Source organism: Bombyx mandarina, chromosome 22 (assembly GCF_030267445.1).
Source record: "Bombyx mandarina strain Sakado chromosome 22, ASM3026744v2".
Lineage (NCBI taxonomy): Eukaryota > Metazoa > Arthropoda > Insecta > Lepidoptera > Bombycidae > Bombyx > Bombyx mandarina.
This window is the reverse complement of record NC_143228.1, coordinates 9,265,339-9,284,853: the sequence shown is the minus strand read 5'-3', so window position 1 is coordinate 9,284,853 and position 19,515 is coordinate 9,265,339. Positions and strand designations below refer to the sequence as shown.

Below are 19,515 nucleotides of genomic sequence, written 5' to 3'. Positions count from 1 at the left end.
TTGGGATGAGAATACGTGATATGGAAACGACCTAAGTATAAATAGGTACAGGTTTGTAGGGTTGTCTATGTAGTTATAACAATATTTTTTAAATTTGTTGGTAAAAATTTGGTTTATTCGAAGCGAAATTGGGAATAAGTCTTTAGTTGAAATAGATAATCAATTTAATATAAGTAAGTCGATTTTGCAGAGACATGTAACAAGATCAATGAAATCTCAAGGTGGACAAAAATGTCTAAGTAATACTTAATAAAATATTTTATATTTGTTCAGAGTGGGGGTATTCATCTGATTAATCCATGGAATAACCGACACACCAAATCTATTAACCCAGATAGAAAAATCAGCCCCTAAGTACTTACCAAGAACGGAGAAATATAAACCGTTTCTAAGAAAGCCCACTATATATGTATAAATAAGTATATATATATATATATTGTTGTTAATGCACTGTCGATTGCACCTATAATTGAGGTGATGTCTGCCATGTACTTTTGTCAGTTTTTCAAAATTTTTTATTGATGATCACTTTGTTGGTGCAACTAAATAAATAAATAAATTAAAACTATATATAAAAATAAAAGTAGTGCCAACCCTAGCAAATTTCTCATTTCGTCCCAATTAACCGCAATTTTCGGGTAAATAGGGATTACACCTATTTTTGCATTTTTTGCTTAAACTGGAATGTTAGTTGCATAATTTTAAATTAGACAACAAAGATGCCGCCAAGACTCAATCATTTTGATCCTGATATAGCATTATATACATCAACAACTACCTTAAAATTGGTCATAAAGTTAGAATTTGTCCCTAATCGCCCCATTTTACGGTACTTTTGGTGCAGCCTAGTACACATAATATTATGCACAATTTGCCTAATTTATCAATGTTTATCAATCTCGCAGGCAGGACAGTTATCTCGACGGAGATATTTTTATACGATTTTTTCGGGAACCTATCTTCAGTGTAAATGTTGAAATCTATTTGACTTACTAAGATTCAAACAAACGTTTTCATTGACTTTTGGTAGGAACGTGAAGACTGAAGGAGTGTTGTTTAATTTCCTGTTTCTTCCTGATTAGTAGATGTGGAAATGCAACAAGTTTAATGGACATTGCTTCTCAAGTTTTATAAACACCTCTATTAATTCCATTGTTAATTAGTACCATTTGACTGAGAGGTTTTTTGATTTCATTTAAAAATATGTTTTTGATATAAAAAATTTGGCTGTATGCCACTTACTACTACTACAAAAAAAGGTAAAAACTGTCGTACAGTTACAAAATGGTAACTTAATATATTTTCAAGAGCATAATGCAATAAACTATGATCAATATCAAAGAGTAACCGTTACTATTGGAGCTTTTATGAACGATCTTTTATAGGTCCTGTGTTGGATAGACAAATGGGTTCTGATTAATCTTAATTGTAATACTTTTTAATTTGCACTTATTATATATGGAATATTGTTACCAACAATTTTAGCAATAGTATTTACTGAATTTTACTGTTCAACAGTGCTCAACATAAAAGTTGATATTGTTGGGCCAACTACCTATATGATAAATAAATATACTAACTTACATAAAGAAATGAGATCAATATACATTATGTAACAAAATCTATTTCTTTTAAATGATGGTTTTGTACATTGTATCTTATCATACTGGTATGAGTAGTAGCAGTATTTTATCACTGTAGTGACATTTGCCCATGATTTACTTTTGCAAATATGTATTTAGTTTAAAACCAATCTAAATTTGTATTTGGTCATGATTTTGCTGGTGACCAATTTAATTAGGCTATCAAGCCTCGAGTGTACTGTGTTATTATTGAACAGCTTTCTGAAATTTAAAAATTTTCGTTTTTATTTTTGCACTTGCAACTTGGTCAATTAAGCTTTCACCTAATTGACTTGTTGCTTCCAAGTCTAATGTGTTGAAATTTGTCATAATATCCAAATTTTTTCTCCATTTTTCTAAGCCATTCCATGCTATCATAATACCATTATCGGTGCACAGTTTCATTGATGGTCTATATACATTATAGCCATAATCAACACTTGCAGCTTTTAAGGCATTGAAAATGTAATTATTACATGCTACACCTCCAGATACAACTAACCGTTTATTATTTTCTGGAATTAAATTATTGATAGAACAGAATTGCATTGCACGTTGTGTCCTGTGAACAAGATGTTTTGTAGTTGCTATCAATGCAGCACAACATAAATTACTTATTTCAGGTATTAATGCATCAGCAACTACTTTGTGTTCCTTTTCTTTCTTACGCAGGTGGTACAAAACTGAAGTTTTTAATCCATTAAAACTAAAATTGCAATCTTTAACTTGTACCAGTGGTATTGGAAGGTTAAACATCTCTGGATTGGTGGCTCTTAATGCCGCTGTTTCCACAGCTTGTCCTCCGCACATAGTGGAGAGTTCAGGTACATTCCTAAGTTTCATTCTCCTAGCAATTTTATCAAATAGTTCACCTGGTGCCAAGTCTATACTTTTACCTAGAAGGAGGAACTTGTTTATATTTTGGACCACAGCCAATAAGCAATGACCACCAGAAATGAGTAACACTAAATAGGGGAAATTAACATTGTGTTCCATTCTGACTGTCAATGCATGTGCTTCCATATGGTGAATAGGAATTATAGGTTTAGCATTAATTCGTGCTAAATGTTTGGCATACTTCATGCCGACAGCCAGACTTAATGGTAAACCAGGTTTTACTGTAACAGCTATTGCGCTTATGTCTTTCATCAACAGATTAGCTTTTAGTAATGTTTCTGTGACTGTCGGTTCAATATATTTCCGATGAAGATCTTGAGCAACATCGGGTATAATTCCGCCATTTCTTAAATGTACTAAATTTTGGGATTTCAAGGACTCCGCAATGATATTCCCTTCTTCGTTGATTATAGCACATCCAGTATCATCACACGATGTTTCTATTCCAAATATTAAAGTAGAATTACATTTAGAATTCGTTAAAGGTCTTAATTTTTTAAATGTATTCATAGCACTTCTGCAAAGTATTCCTGGCATCATCAATGTTTTGGTCTTATAAAATCACTTGAAGAAACATAGATATCACTTAATTGTCAATTGTCAATGTCATGTCAATTCAAATTTCAAAACTTTTTTTTTTCTTTATTTTTGGTTTCGGTACGGTTTGTGTATTAGCCAGTGTTAAGTAATAAAATTTTTACAATTCGCCATTTTAATTATTTGCAGTATAAAATGATAATAAAAGGAAGAAAACTGTCTATGTTGACTATTATTAATATCAGTTTAAGTATGAATTAAATTAGCAGTGTGGGACGGTATAGATAAATTAAGTTGAGAAAGTAATTTGATTAATGTAGTAATTAACTCTGCAAATGATAATATGAAGTGAAATGAAACGAAGTTGATTAATATTATGAAACATGGAATGAGATGATATCGGATGAAATATAATTTCCGTAAAATGGTAATCATTTACTAAGGCTTTCTCAGTGGACTTTATGAAGGATCTCGAGAAGCTAAACAGAGTACTAAACAGTTAATAAACTACCGTTATTATGCATTTAAACCTGAAGAAACACTAAATAGACAAAATAAAACAAATCACACAACTTTACTCCTGACGTTTCCGCCAAAAAGTCCCAATTCAAGTGATAATTAATATGTGTATTACATAATCGACCCTGCGGACCAAATGGTAAAGAGCGGACGTCGCCCAAAACACGTAAATTCGGATCCTCCCGATCCCCTAACGGTGTTTTTATACCACAAGCACTGGTCATCGTTCTCAGTAATGTCAGTTTCACCAAAAGTAAAATTGATTCTTTAGAACATTTTCCATAGAATGAAATGTAATTCAATTAGATGAGGTATATATTTTGGTAGTTGAATTACCGTCCCAGTAAAATATTAATACTTATGTATCGCAAATGGCGCTATAATGTATGGAGTCAAATTGAAGTAGCTGATATTTGGAAGTATCGGCCCATGGATGATAGTAGTAGGCTTCATGCGAAGCTGGATCTTTACTTTGTAGAACACAACTCTTTATCCAGGCGTGCAGATTGCTTTGCCATATTGAGCGTACTGTTTATGAAGTAATATGAAGGAAGAATTACTGGAAAAACCCTTCAGCCAGGAGGGGTAGGATTTGCTAACAGCTGCCCGAGCGTCGCCGAAGGAAACCTAACAGCTCAAGGGCAGCTGCTTCGCCAATGCATCTAGAGTGTACTGTTATAGCCTTCTACTGAACTCTAATTAGATGACATGGCCCTCAGTCATACATCTCGACAATTCTGCCTTGTCAGCACTTATATAGCATTATCAGTGAAGGCACAACTAGCCCATCTTATAGACAGTCTAATCACAGCTCTCGCGTCAATCGATTGCCTAAGGGTCCTCTTCTTCTCGTACAATATATGTAAACCAATAAACATTATTTTAATTAATTTCAATTTCTCTTTTAAAACGACTTCGAAGAGGAACCCTACAGTATGCTTACGCTCACTCTTCGTTGTTTTACAAACTAATTTAGCTTTCTCTTAAGATAGCTCGGTAACTTAATATTGCTCAATTTACATCGAATTTAAGATTCCCAATTTTTTCCGAACAATTGTACATTGTATATTATTTATTTATTTATTAATACTTTATGCACAAAACAAAAGTTGTACACAGGCGGACTTAATGCCATGGGCATTCTCTTCCAGTCGACCATAGGGTGGCGCAGAGATAATGCATGGTAGGTGCATTAACAAAAGAATAACAAACAACAACAAAAAACAACAAAAAGAACAAAATCAAAACAAAAATCTTCCTTAAAGTAACATCTCAGTATTATAGAATACACATAATATTAAATATAGGTACTTATATAGATTACATATGATTTTGTATGCATAAATAAACATACTACAATTTAATATACCTATGTATAAAATAATAAAATACATACATACACATAATTACACACAATATAATATACATGTAAAGTAATAATATATAAATACAAATGAAAATACACAATTTAGTATTATAGTTAAGAATGGCTAAAAGTAAAAAATAAAAATAATAATACTTGAAAAATAAAATAAATTAGTTTGGAGATGATTCTTCCAGTTTTTTGTGGATGTATTCGCGAACTTTGAGTTTAGAAGTAAAGCGATTGCTGGTCATCCTGATTTCTTTGGGAAGCGAATTCCATAATATTATGGACTGTACAAAGAAAGGAGAATGTAAGAAATCTGAGCAATAAATAGGACATTGTAAGAGACGATTATGTGAAGAACATAGACTTTTCTCATGGCTTGCGTTCAAGTATCTAAAATGCGATTTTAAGTAAGAGGGTGAGGAGGCAGAGTCCAAAAGAGAAAACAAGGTAGTCAGCGCTCTCTCCTCTCTACGCTGACGGATCGGTAAACATTTCAGACGAGTTCGATGCGCGGACACATGGTCATATTTTCTAAGATTGAAAACGAATCGAATGCAATTATTGAGAAGGCGGTCTAGTTTGTTGAGGAGATCTGCATCCAGGTCATAGTAGCACACATCACCGCAGTCGACCATAGGGAAAATTAAAGTCTGCACAAGCATGGCCTTTACATTCTGTGGTAGCATATTTTTTAGCTGATAGAGAGATCGCAAGGTCCTGATGACTTTTTGACTAATGGATTTTATTTGCGCTCTCCAACCAAGTGTAGTGTCAATGTGTAATCCAAGATTTTTGACGTTTCGGCTAAAGGGGATGATTATGTCATTGAAAACAATAGGCGGCAACTTAAAATTACTGATCTTACTCAGATTTCGATGGCTACCAACAATTATCGCCTGGCATTTGGTATAATACGCCTCCTGAAATTTCAGCGCAATAGCAAAAGGGTTCTTCTTTGAACCTGCAAAGAATATTTGTCCTCAATGGGTTGAATTGGATAAATTTCAATTCATCTCGTTCGAAGACCTGCCAAAGGGAGCTTCTCCATTTCAACCCTAAGTTTCGACAGACCTAGAGACAAAATTATACATTTGTATTTCCTTAAAAAACTTTCCAACATTACAACACTTTTTTTTAAACATTTTTACCACTATTTCTTACATGAACACAGCTTATCTATAAATTTATTTCAGTAGTGTATAAATTTAAGATACCTACGCGTTGATCGTATTTCACGGCATACATAATGATTTGATCCACTTCAATTGCAGGACCGTTCACATTGTAAGATTCAGGTCTAAATAGTTTTAAAAAATAATGCAAGATATACTTTTTAGTCTACCCTCGATATTGGTAAAGAGGCACAGTACAGAAATGCTAGAATGCTTGGTTTGTTAAATAATGTTACGGTTCCTTTCGCACAATTTCCTGGTTTAGCCGCACGCACCTCAGGCGGTTTCGCGAGAATACAAATTCATACATGGCAACTGATTAATAAAAAAACATACATACCAGAAAATTACTGTGAAAGGAAATTTCCCTTCGTTTGAATATTAAAATATGCAAAAAAGAGCTACCACGTATAGGTTAAGGAAAGGAGTATTTTAATTTTATTGGACTCCATGGACGGTGAATGAGTTACAGTTTCCACTGGAAGTGTGCATAAAAATCTTCAGAAGAAGCAAAGTGGTCACCCAGCCGATTAATACAGAGAAAGACTGTTTTGTTTAATTATAATTTGTTTTCGTAAGGAAACAGTTGTCGATAAAGTGTTCAAAGTTCGAATTGCTTTGCAATAACTGATAGTAATTTTAGAATTGTAAGAAACAATATGTTTGGTATTTCATAAATATTATACTCTTAGTATGAAATAAGTAAAAATCTTGGTCTTATTAAATATACTGCACTTTAGAACGTAGGTGGAGCTTATTTATATTGTTTAAATCGTTGACGCACTTCGAGAAATCAAATATTCAAATATGTATAAAGTTACGGTGCGGTCCGGAATAATCTTTTGTTCCAATACATAATTCCCAATGGACGGTGTATTTTTTGTAAGTCTATTCTTTGGCTCAGTGATTCGATGCAGTCCGCACATACCGCTTAATGCTTCAGTTTAGGAAACATGTTTGTTACATTATCAGTTAAAAATAATATTCCCTACCGGGCGAGGAAATGTGTTTACAGATGGGCGTCTGAAAATTTTGTGGGTAGTGAACATGCCAGTAAGGTCAATGAACAGGGAGATAATCTCATGAATTTCGAAGATATACCAGGGCCTCGAAGTTATCCCATTATTGGTACGCTTCATAAATACCTACCTTTAATTGGTAAGTAAATTAATTTATTAAAGCTTAAACGAAATTTTGAATATAGGCAAGTATTTGAGTTTGAATTATGTACTGTACGTTGCTTTGATTTATTTCGTAAATCGTGCGTGCGAACGAGCTCATGGCCCATCTGGAGTTAGGTGTTTACCTAAAATTGTAGATATTACAGCTGATCCCACACTTCAAAACGGGGCGCATGATTACTTCGTAGCAGGTTTGTGGATTTTATGCAACAGCAGGGTTGTGTTATCTATCCGTGCGAACCTACAACTCGTCTAGTAACTAAGCGGATTTAAAAAAAATGCGGTATTCTTTTAAACTGGTGGTAGGACCTGTTGTGAGTCCGCGCGGGTGGGTACCACCACTCTGCCTATTTCTACCGTGAATGAGTAATGCGTTTCGGTTTGAAGGGTGGGGCAGCCGTTGTAACTATACTTGAGCCCTTAGAACTTATATCTCAAGGTGGGTGGCGCATTTACGTTGTGGATGTCTATGGGCTACAGTAACCACTTAACACCAGGTGGGCTGTGAGCTCGTCCACCCACCTAAGCAATAAAAAAAAAACTAGGTACACGCTACTATTCCATTACCGTAGAATTCGTTCGCGAACACGTGTTGAATGCGTTTAACATTAAAAAAAGGTACGGCCTGCGGAATCGAATATGTACCGGCGTAGTGGCATCGCAAAATAAATATCGTCGCATAATAAATCAAAAAAATCCAAATGTTTTGGATCTTTCTAATAATTATTATCACATAAACTAAAATGAAGGGTTTCACACACAATAATGGGTACATTATAAAAATGAAAACAATGCATTTCTTAATCCTCTTTTTTTACTGCTTGGTGATTTGTGATAACTGTTGTTGTATCTGATCTCTTTGACTTTGACCAATATATGATGTAGGCACATATTCGTAAGTGTGTCGCAGTTACTCAATTTACGTATATCATCAATTTTGATTCAGCTACTTTTGTGGCAATTACTGTATTTGGCTATTATGTAGATACCTAAAAATTACGCTGTGTTCTGTTTCGCTTAGGTTTTTTGTATTTGGATGATCCAAGTATGCGGTCATCACATATCCAAATCACACATGTAATTACTAACTAATTAATAAAAAGCAGCCGTTGTAACTATACCTACTTGAGACCTTAGAACTTGTATCTCAAGGTGGGTGGCGCATTTACGTTGTGGATGTCTATGGGCTCCAGTAACCACTTAACACCAGGTGGGCTGTGAGCTCGTCCACCCATCTAAGCAATAAAAAAAAAATGTTTATTTTCTGGTCCTAGTAAAAAAATATAGTTCTAAATTAATTACACTGCATTATTAGAAGGAGTACATCTTTTATGAAGATCTCCATTTCTGAGATTATTGTGGTCCCGAAATATTTTTGATGTGATCTTCCAAACGTGTCAATGGTATACCTTTGTGGGGCTTGTCTAATCGTCTTTTCCAGGTAGTAACATAGTTTTGCTTGCATCTGAGGTAGTCTATAATCTCAGTTTCCGGAATATTGCTATTTTAATTTGTGAGCGTACTTAGATATTATTTTTAATTTTCTTATTGCCCTTATAGGCAGAGGAGCATACGGCCCATCTGATGGTGAGTGGTTACCGTCGCTAATGGGCGTCAGCAATGCCAGGGGCAGCCGCTGCCTACCTTTTTTTGGCATAAATATTTTAGACATGGAATACTTCTATCCAGCTCAAAAATTCACTTAAGTGAACACTTTTGTCTACTTCTTACTATATAGTTTTTCCTACGGTTGATTATACGACTTTCTTTTAATAGGCTAGTTGGTTAATGGCGTATTCCAATATTACATTGATTGTAACTATACTGAGATCTTAGAACTCATATCTCAATGTGGATGGCGGCATTAACGTTGTAGATGCCTATCGGCTCCGGTAACCACTTAACGCCAGGTGGGCTGTGAGCTCGTCCACTCATCTATGCAATAAAAAAAATGGTTTAAGAACGGCGGTCCCCTTCTCCTCTTCTCTTCTTCTTTTTTAATTGTAATTAAATAACGTCACCTTATAATATCTTCACTTATTTTCCTGAAAATTTTATGACTTTATTTATTTGATGAATAGTACTTTTTTTTTCAGGTGACTATGACGCCGAAGCTTTAGATAAGAATGCAATATTGAATTGGCGACGTTATGGTAGTTTAGTTAGGGAGAAACCGATTGTCAATTTAGTCCATGTTTACGATCCGGATGACATTGAGGCGGTGTTCCGACAAGACCACCGCTATCCAGCGAGGCGCAGTCATACCGCTATGAACTACTACAGAACCAACAAACCGAAAGTGTACAACACTGGAGGACTTCTTGCGACGTAATGAGAATTTTATAAAGAACTAGCTGACCCGGCAAACATTGTTTTGCCATATATAAGATTTCTAGGGAATTTCTAGTGTAGAAAAAAAAACTAACTTATTGTAAGTGTGTAAGGATGTGGTAAATGAGTGAAAGATGTATGTAGTGCTGTGAACGATGAGGGAATATATAATAAAAATAACAAAACCTCATTCAACCACATAATACCTCATTATAACAAAAAAAATGTCCAAATAAAAAAATATATGTTAGGGGTGGACAACCCTAATCACTTAGGGGTATGAAAAATAGATAGTAGCCGATTCTCAGGCTTACTGAATATGCATAAAAAATTTCATGAGAATCGGTCAAGCGGTTTCGGAGGAGTATGGGAACGAACATTGTGACACGAGAATTTTATATATTAGATTATATTGCTTGCTTCGTTGGGCAAATGATAGTGACCATAAAGTTGTCACACCCCATTGGTTTTTTCTGACATTTTATCTATACTTCTATACTTAATATTATAAAAAGGAAGTTTTGTTTGTTTGTTTTTCTTGAATAGGCTCCGAAACTACTGAACCGATTTGAAAAATTCTTTCACTGTTTGGAAGCTACACTATTCTCGAGTGACATAGGCTATAATCTATTTGAAAAAGAATTGGGATCCTTACTAAAACTCCAATATTGTAACCCAAGGTGTAAAAAAATTACCTAAAATATTCTTTACATCGCGTGCCCTGCGAAAAGTATTGATGATAGAATAAAATAATGTACTATGATTTTTTTTATTTTTTTATTTGGGAAACAAACAGTACAATACAAACATATAATATTTTTAAAAAATAGCTAAAACAATAACCAAAAATGTTTCTACAATCAAAATCACATATATGTAGAAAGTGAACAAAGAGGAGAAATTTAAGAATTATTATTTACAAAATACGTCAAATATCGTTGACATTTTTGCTAAAGACCCGAGCGGAGCCGGAACGGGCTGCTAGTGTTTTTATATTCAGGCTATTGTGTCGTGTCAGTTTTTAGCAGCCATAACTTGAAAACCAAGAGAAAAACTTGACTTAGAGCCGTTGCATGCAACATTTACTAAATTTTTTTATCTCGTATAGATAATAGTTACAATATTGCAAAATAGAGTGGTAAAATTAATCATCGACCCGTTTTTATAGTAATAGTAGTAATAGTAGTTGATAACATTCAATATATCCGAAACGTTACAGTATAATAAATATTGAGAAATGGTATTGAGGATGCAGCGAAGCAGAAAGAACATTCTCGAGAAGATTCTGCGTAGGTTAACGTAAAATAAATACGTGTTTAATACGAAGCAGAATCATCTTTTATATGGAGACAAAAACAGGAAGGTTCTCTGTAAGCCGATTGTCTTAATGTTGTTATTCGGAACATCGTCAGGCTTATCTTGAAGAAGTCTTTAGCGCGATTCTAGTCTTTGTCATAAAACTACCACTACCTGAAATATCTATTAATTTGTGCAATTACTGCTGGTAGCTCATATTCAGAATTCAGAACCATAAAAGGTCTTGCACTCTGAATTTAAGGCCAAAAAACAGCGGTTTCTATGGCAGAAATAAGACTGACCTCAATTCACTTTAATCTATAGTAAACGATTAGGCACGATAGTGTTTGTTTGCACAACAATTTAAAGAAAGATAAGACCATGTTTTGACAAACGCGTATCATTTAGATTGTTAATAAAACTGTGAGTTTTGAGATCTGCATCGGCATATATGCATTTTGAGAAGATCCGGTATTGTTTATTATGTTATATTGCTGATCGCAATGTTTCATAAGATCAAAATCGGACGTGAACGCCTTAAGTTATTTACCTTTTGTCTCATTCAAAAATCTTAGAATATGATAATTCATTCTCAATTCCAAATACCGGGCTGGCACATTTGTTTTTATAACGAACGGATCCTCTTGTGTAAAGTGGGTGCCCCCAGACTTCTTAAAAGATCTATTAATTTGCAGATCAAAAGTACAGAACTTAAAATTTTTTTTATTTATTTAATATATTTTTTACACACAGCTGTTAGAAGAAACACAAAAATAAGGATACAGAGTACAAGGGCACTACTTATTTCATGTTGAAATCTCTTCCAGTAGGCCCGCAAAAGAAAAGAAGAATTAGGAACACAAACCTATTAAAAATTAAATTAATTAATTAAATTAATCTTAAAAATTGAGACAATTTCAAATATTACTTTAACCGTCACGATATTTTAGCAACGGACCCGATTGGTGGAGACTCAGAAGCATATTTCAAAAGAATTTCACGAGTCCACAAAGTGTTAAAACTCACGTCTCGGACACCGATAATATCGCAAAAGAATTCGTTGAGTGGATAAAAAGAGACAAGGTGTCATCTAAAAATGATTTTTTAACGTTTCTAAATCGCCTCAACTTAGAAAGTGAGTTCGAATGAATGTCTATATATTATAAATTGTTTGATAAATAAATATATATATATTCAAATATATTCAAATGTTTTTTTTTTTCAGTCATAGGTGTAGTAGCTTTTAACGAACGCTTCAATAGTTTCGCTTTGAGCGAGCAAGATCCCGAGAGTCGCAGCAGCAAAACGATAGCGGCAGCATTCGGATCAAATTCTGGGGTCATGAAGCTTGATAAAGGATTTCTTTGGAAAATTTTTAGTACTCCACTATACAAGAAACTCGTGAATTCTCAAATCTATTTAGAAAAGTACGTGTCTTAAATAATTAACATAACTAGTGCTCGCCGAATAATTGATATAATCGCTAGATTAGAAGATTCAAATTCATTTCATTGTAATATCTACATATATTATATATTTTCTCTTTTGTTTTAGAAATTTAAAAAAGGCAGTTTGTTTTTATTGTATCTATTTTTACGAGGACTCTTTATTAATATAATAGGTACCGTTTAGCACCAATGAGACGCAAGTGACACCTTTTAAGTTGAAATTTGGCTGTAGAGCGTAAAAATAGTTATAAATAGATATGTATTGCACCCAAAAAACTTCATCCATTTTCGGCCGTTGGGTGAAATATTAAATATATGTATAAGTAGAGAAAAAATTGTATCGAAATTTTTGTCACTTTTGAAAAAAGAAATAAGCCAATTACAAAAAAAAATCATGACCAAATTAAGGCTTGTTCGTTGCAACTAAATAAAAAACCCCTTAAGAAACATTACAAAATCTTTAAATACAGAATAATCAATTTATTTACATTACAGAATTTCCACAGATATATTGATTAGAAAGATTAATCTCTTCGAATCCGATGATAGTAAAAACGATAAATCTTTGTTAAAAACATTTCTTCAACAATCCCAGCTGGATCATAAGGATATCATGGGAATGATGGTTGATATTCTAATGGCCGCAATCGACACAGTGAGTGTATGAAATTTTAGCATTTAATGCATAGAGGGAGTGAAACCTTTTGTTACTTAAGTCATGTCATGTTACAGACAGCCTACACGACAAGCTTCGCATTGTACCATATAGCCCGTAATAAGAGATGCCAGGACGAAATGTTTGAAGAGCTACATGCATTATTACCAAAGAAAGATGATGAGATAACCGCTGACGTTATTTCTAAAGCATCATACGTGAGAAGCAGTATTAAAGAGAGTTTGAGACTTAATCCGGTATCGATTGGAATAGGCAGATGGTTACAGAAGGATATAGTTTTAAAAGGATATTCCATTCCTAAGGGAGTATGTATTAACTTTTTCTATGTATATTTATCTCATTTCATTCTCCTTCATTGACCGACCAAAATCCTTTGATAATTCTTCGGTTTAGGCTAGACGACCGGTATAATTGATATTACTATTTTTCGGTTCTAGATTTGTTTTTATAGTAATTCCTTGTGGTATCATTTTGAGGGCTCAAACTGATTTAAAGAAAACTGATCTCCACTGTTGCCAATGGTATACGTTCATGCAGGATAGTATTTTTTTTCCTACCTATTCTAGTAACCTCGACGGGCTATTCTAGATTCATCGAGCTAGTAGGTGAGCTCACGGGGCTCAAACTGGGAGTGTTGCTAACACTGGCCCTAGCAAGAGCAGTGCTTCGCAGAATCTTCCATCGGATCGGAAACGCGACTCACCAAGTAGATCCGGCGAGAAATTCAGTGGGCTAACGGGATAGTGAGAACTTACTCACTCATTATATATTAGCAATGTCAATAGCACAGCCGAGTTGTTCCGAACTAATATGAAGGTAGGCAGCGGCTTGGCTCTGCCCCTGGCATTGCTGACGTCCATGAGCGACGATTCGACGAATTTCAGCCCCCAGAGCAGGCTGGGTTTCGGAGCGGCTATGGAACCATAGACTACATACACACAGTGCGGCAGATTATAGAAAAGACCACAGAATATAATCGGCCCCTGTGTTTAGCATTCGTGGATTATGAGAAGGCTTTCGACTCCATCGAGACTTGGTCTGTTCTGGACTCTCTGCGGCGATGCCAGGTAGACCATCGCTATGTCCAGGTGTTGAAATGCCTCTACGACTGTGCCACGATGAATGTTCGAATACAGAATCAGCAGTCTGACTCTATCCAATTGCGTAGGGGAGTGAGACAGGGGGATGTCATTTCCCCGAAACTGTTTACCAACGCATTGGAAGATATGTTTAAGACGCTGGATTGGAAAAAGATGGGCATAAACATTAATGGCCAGTACATCTCACACTTGCGGTTCGCAGATGACATCGTTCTCATGGCGGAATCGTTGCAAGATCTGCAGCAGATGCTGAACGGCTTAGCAGATTCTTCGCGACGAATTGGACTCCGGATGAACATGGATAAAACCAAAGTGATGTTCAATTGTTACATTAGCCCGGGTCCGATCGTCGTGAAGGGCTGCCCGCTTGAAGCTGTTGATGAATATTTATACCTTGGGCAGACGCTGCAGATGGGTAAACACAGCTTGGAGAGGGAAATCAAGAGAAGGATCCAACTGGGCTGGGTGGCGTTCGGCAAACTGCGTGGAATCCTTTCATCGCACATCCCACAGTGCCTGAAAACGAAAGTTTTTAACCAGTGCGTCCTACCGGTAATGCCTTACGGAGCCGAAACGTGGACACTCACAGTACGGTTGGTCCGTCAGCTCAAAGTCGCTCAGCGAGCCATGGAAAGAGCCATGCTCGGAGTTTCTCTGAAGGATAAAATCCGGAATGAGATTATTCGACAGAGAACTAAAGTCATCGACATAGCTCAAAGAGTCAGCAAGCTGAAGTGGCAGTGGCCTGGCCATATATGCCGTAGGATTGACGATCGCTGGAGCAGACGGGTTCTCGAGTGGAGACCGCGCAGCGGAAGACGTAACGTGGGACGCCCCTTGGCTAGGTGGTGCGATAACCTCCGCACGGTGGCCGGCAAGAAGTGGATGAGGAGAGCCGCAGACCGGGCTCAGTGGTGTGGATTGGGAGAGGCCTATGTCCAGCAGTGGACGACTGTGGGCTGTTGATGATGAGCGACGATGACCACTTACCATCAGGTGGGCCGTATGCTCGTCTGCCTACAATGGCAATAAAAAATAAATAAAAAATAAAGTGTAATTTGGAGACGACCTTATTATGACGCTGAGTGTATACGGAGAAGAGGCGTCCATTTTAGAGCCGTATGATAGGGGCACAGATATTATCTTCTGGGATGTACCATGGATGTACGGGGCGAGCGATTCTATGTAGTACTAGTGATAGTAGGTGACTTTTAAACCTGACGACAGAACCAGGCGTAGATATGACAGAAGCGACTCTCTTTCCATAGGTATATAAACTGCGTTTTATCAAAACTGTCTCGTCATGGTTAATATGATTAGTGTCATCATTGGTTTAAATTACTGTTATTACTAATTATTTATAATATTACTGGTGGTAGGGCGCCTTATGAGCACGCGTCGTCGGGTACCAACGCCCTGCCTATTTCTGCCGTGAAGCAGTAATACTTTCGGCTCGAAGGGTGGGGCAGTTGTTGTACTGTAAAAACCAAAACTTAAAACTAATATCTCAAGATGGGCGGCAGTTTTGATGGTGTTGATATATGTATATAGGATCCGGTAATCACTTAATACCAGGTCAATACCAGGTGTGAGCTCTTCCACCTATCTTAGTAAAAAGTGTCACTTAAATTGTCCACAGACTGTTATAGTAACGCAAAACATGACGTCATCACGGTTGCCGCAGTTCATACGGGACCCCTTAACCTTCAAGCCTGAACGTTGGATGCGTGGTTCACCGCAATACGAGACCATTCATCCGTTTCTGAGTTTGCCTTTTGGTCACGGACCCCGTTCGTGTATCGCAAGAAGACTGGCCGAGCAAAATATTTGCATTATCTTAATGAGGGTAAGGGTACTTATTAATCTATTTTAAGACAAATTTTTTGGTTAAAACTGTTTTTTTTTAGTCAACCTCTAACCTTTACATTCGTTTTATTGACGCGTAAGCTATTCTTGAATTATTAGGTGTACTACACTTCAAGTTATCACAAGTCAAGAGTCAGAATTTTTGTATTGAGTTATTAAAAGATATGGATAAGAATATTTTGGAACATCAGTCTTCGTTTTTTCGTGGTTTTTTCATATAGGTATTGTTAATTCGAAGTAGTAGTATTTTGGAAGTTTTTGTATGAAACAACTCGGTGAAAACAAATATGATATTATGTCTTAAATACTCTTGTAATTCTCCAGTTAATTCGTGAGTTTGAAATCCAATGGGCCGGCGAGGAGCTTGGAGTGAAGACACTGCTTATAAATAAACCAAACAAACCTGTATCACTTAACTTTATTCCAAGAAGTAGTTAACATTAATTATTAGAAAGTTTTATTATTATATTACGTTCAACAATGTATAATAAATATCGAAGAGAGAAAATTGTTGTTAACTTTTTTTTATATTGTTTATTTTATTTTAAAGCACTAACTGATTGTCGAAGTTTGTAAGATTGCATATTTATTTAAACAAATACACAAAGCGTTTGCCAGTCTTAAAAGACATCGTTTCGCTGTTTTTATTGTTTTTGGCCAAAGCATCAATTACTCTGATTTGAAGTCGAAGTCACAATTTCATTGCAATAGTGTCTGTACATTAAAAATAAAACAATTTTTGTATTTTTTTATTATTTATTAAACACGTTTTGTTAAATAAAAATAAAATTTACAATAATAATATTAGCAAGTATTATTACAAGTCCTGTAAAGGTTTAAAGGTGAACTAATATAAGTACAAAAATCTTCAGAACTTAATAGAGAATAAAATTTGCAAATGATTTTAAAATAAATTAATTCCCCAGTAGTCAAAGCAACAAGTTGCCATTTTATTGAAAAATAAAAATGATGATGATGATGCTTAGATGCCTGATATTTTATAATGACAAATTATTCGCCTTGACTCAAAACATCCACCTTCTATTATTAAAATGCATTACTGCATAAGTTAATGACGTACTTTAATTTATTATTAGTTATATGCTACTTATGTATGACTGATCAAAACACATTTTTATATTTGTTAGAAAATGAACGGTACCAAAAGATAGGCCCAAATACGATTGACCATTTTAAGCACCCACACAAATTGTAGGTTACCATTTTCATATATTTTAATGAGTTCACTGACTCTGATACTACAAACTCTAATTTTCTTCATAAAATATCGTGAACATTTCGTATTTTTAGAGCTTTAACGGTAAACGAGTATTTCTAACCGCGTAAGAAAATGTTAAAGAACAGTATGTAATAATAATTTATTATTGTTTAATAATTTTTCTTCTAGGTGTTTTCCCATACGATGGCACTTAAATTAAATATATTTATATTTTGGTTTTCTAACGGTGATAAATTCGATTGCTTATTTATTTGGATACGAAATATTATAGATCTTCTTCATTGTACCCTCACTGCCGAGGATCGCGACCACATGTGGTACTTTCCACCAGTCTTCGGTCATGGGTGGCTTGGACCGTATTGTATAGACTATCACCAATCGCTTTCTTAATCAGATCTGACCATCTGGCTGGTGTTCTGTCCACGGCGCGGCCTTGCCTTCTAGAGATTCTCTGATTCATGTCTGGCAGACCGCATGATTTATCCGAAGAAGCTCATAACATATCATTTTATAGATAACGTTCTGTAATCTATGGTAATTATACACATTCAAATTAAGTAGTAATTGGCTAAGAAATTTTCGTTTCGTTCGATAAATCTAATAGTTTTGCCTTCACTAATTTCGTTTTTTTTTTGAACCTAACAATACTGATCAATAAATAAATTAGGTAACTTTATTCACACTGACGCATGCAGACGTTTTTTTTTTTTTTTTTCTATTTTTTAGCAATCGGTCGTGGATCGTAAGGAGTTGCGTCGTGTCCGACGTATCTATTGTTTTTTCTTATCTGAAAACCTCCCCCGGGAGCGGTATTGTAATAAATAACTCGTCGAATACCAAAAGGATCTACATAACCGAAGCTGCCTATTCTATCGTTAACATCTCCCGTGTTTTCCTCGTGGTACTGCTTTGGTAGATAATATCTGAAACCGTTTCTTCTAAACGGCGCACCATCGTATGTTGAAAATTGTGGAGTATAGCCGTCTCCTAGTTCGGCGGTTGGTCGCTGCCGCCGCAACCAATCATCGGCATGTCTATACGAATTAGGATTAAATACGTCATATCTTTGACTGTCGCTCGCATAATACCCGTCGTCAAGTGAATTGGTATTCGGGGGCTCGTAGGCATAAGGATTTGGTGTTGTAGCGTCTCTGTCGGTCACTGATGTTACAGTAGGTCTGTAATCATAAGCTGTAGAAGAATCAATAGAGTTTGGTGATACAAATACTCGTGGAGTTGAGCTCGGGTGGGAAAATGTAGGTTGTGCTGGTGTAATTGTGACATCGGAAGAGGAGAAGTGCGGTGGTTCTATGGTGGAAGAAGGTAGGGGTGAATGTGTCGTAGATGTGAATCGGGGCGGCCCTCGATTACGTTGCACGGCGGGCGCTCGTGTCACTCCATATCCCGAGTCTGTGGGTGCGGTTTTTGCTATATTCAAGGACTCCTGAAAATATTAAATTTGAGGCGTTAAAATCATCAAAACAGTACCGAGAATCGTATCCATATTAAGGTATATGTATTATATTTGACTATTTCAACAACTTATTAGGTTCCATCCGTTTCACTATTGAAATTTATAGAGATTATTAGATAGATTATAATTAATAAACAGATTATTAATATAGTTTGAGTACATCAAATCATTTGCTTCGTTCTGAGTCGATTGAGCTTACCATAAAATAGATCATTACATCATCCACCTTATTATTATTATTATTATTTTTATTGCCCTTGTAAGTAGATGGGCATACGGCCCACCTGATGGTTAGTGGTTACCGTCGCCCATGGACTTCAGCAATGCCAGGGGCAGACCCAAGCCGCTGCCTACCGTTAAGTACTCTCCGCAAGCCTCGTTTGAAGAAGGATATGTCATAGCGCCCGGGAAACACCGTGGAGGGGAGCTCATTCCAAAGCCAGATGGTACATGATAAAAAAGATATCTGGAAACGCACTGTGGATGAACGCAGTGGCTCCAGGTATGGATGAACTCTACTCCGGAGGCGGGCGGTGCGATGGTAAAAACCAGATGATGGTGTCATCTCAAACAATTCCTCAGAGCACTAATATCCAAAACATAAAATGATAGCTTTATTCTGCGGATTGATTAATACATACACTTATCGGTCGGTTTTGTCCAACATATACAGTTTTGGATTTGTATATTCTATAACCCTGGTCGTCAGCTATGTAATCTTGTAAGCGTAGAAATCCATCTGCGCCAACCCAGCCTGTTGTGCCTGTAACCATTCTCTAAGTAA

The 19,515-nt window shown here is 35.8% G+C and overlaps 3 protein-coding genes across 7 annotated transcripts in view; 1 reads left to right on the top strand and 2 right to left on the bottom strand.

Annotated features, from left to right (window-relative positions):
- Positions 1–1,604: 1,604 nt before the first annotated feature.
- LOC114244689 (tRNA N6-adenosine threonylcarbamoyltransferase, mitochondrial) lies at positions 1,605–3,124 on the bottom strand. Its single transcript, XM_089737086.1, has one exon. The coding sequence runs from the start codon at positions 3,057–3,059 to the stop codon at positions 1,830–1,832; it is 1,230 nt and encodes a 409-aa protein (XP_089593212.1). The 5' UTR covers positions 3,060–3,124; the 3' UTR covers positions 1,605–1,829.
- dib (Cytochrome P450 302a1, mitochondrial) lies at positions 2,316–16,516 on the top strand. 4 transcript variants are annotated; one of them, XM_028176574.2, is made up of 9 exons: positions 2,316–2,446; positions 7,135–7,277; positions 9,397–9,628; positions 11,878–12,062; positions 12,153–12,354; positions 12,871–13,030; positions 13,108–13,356; positions 15,791–15,997; positions 16,342–16,516. In XM_028176574.2, the coding sequence occupies exons 2-9, from the start codon at positions 7,202–7,204 to the stop codon at positions 16,453–16,455; spliced, it is 1,425 nt and encodes a 474-aa protein (XP_028032375.2). In that variant the 5' UTR covers positions 2,316–2,446; positions 7,135–7,201; the 3' UTR covers positions 16,456–16,516. The 4 variants fall into 4 exon arrangements, with proteins under 4 accessions (XP_028032375.2, XP_089593207.1, XP_028032374.2 ...); XM_089737081.1 differs by lacking the exon at positions 2,316–2,446 and adding an exon at positions 6,218–6,766; XM_089737083.1 differs by lacking the exon at positions 2,316–2,446 and adding an exon at positions 6,806–7,001.
- Positions 16,517–16,753: 237 nt separating this feature from the next.
- The window catches only part of LOC114244690 (uncharacterized), a 41,058-nt gene continuing 38,296 nt past the window's right edge, over positions 16,754–19,515 (bottom strand). For both annotated transcript variants that reach the window (XM_028176576.2, XM_028176575.2), the window contains exons 4-5: positions 19,373–19,494; positions 16,754–18,701 (exon numbers count right to left, since the gene is read on the bottom strand). In XM_028176576.2, the coding sequence (XP_028032377.2) occupies positions 17,973–18,701; positions 19,373–19,494 (851 nt within the window). In that variant the 3' untranslated portion in view covers positions 16,754–17,972. The remainder of the gene's footprint in view (positions 18,702–19,372; positions 19,495–19,515) is intronic.

Excerpts from the sequence above, each read along its gene's own strand:
- LOC114244689 (XM_089737086.1), bottom strand. The coding sequence starts at position 3,059 with ATGATGCCAGGAATACTTTGCAGAAGTGCTATGAATACATTTAAAAAA.
- dib (XM_028176573.2), top strand. The coding sequence starts at position 7,073 with ATGTTTGTTACATTATCAGTTAAAAATAATATTCCCTACCGGGCGAGG. Across the intron at positions 12,355-12,870 it reads TCTCAAATCTATTTAGAAAA|AATTTCCACAGATATATTGA; the intron begins GTACGTGTCTTA and ends TTTACATTACAG. Across the intron at positions 15,998-16,341 it reads TTTGCATTATCTTAATGAGG|TTAATTCGTGAGTTTGAAAT; the intron begins GTAAGGGTACTT and ends GTAATTCTCCAG.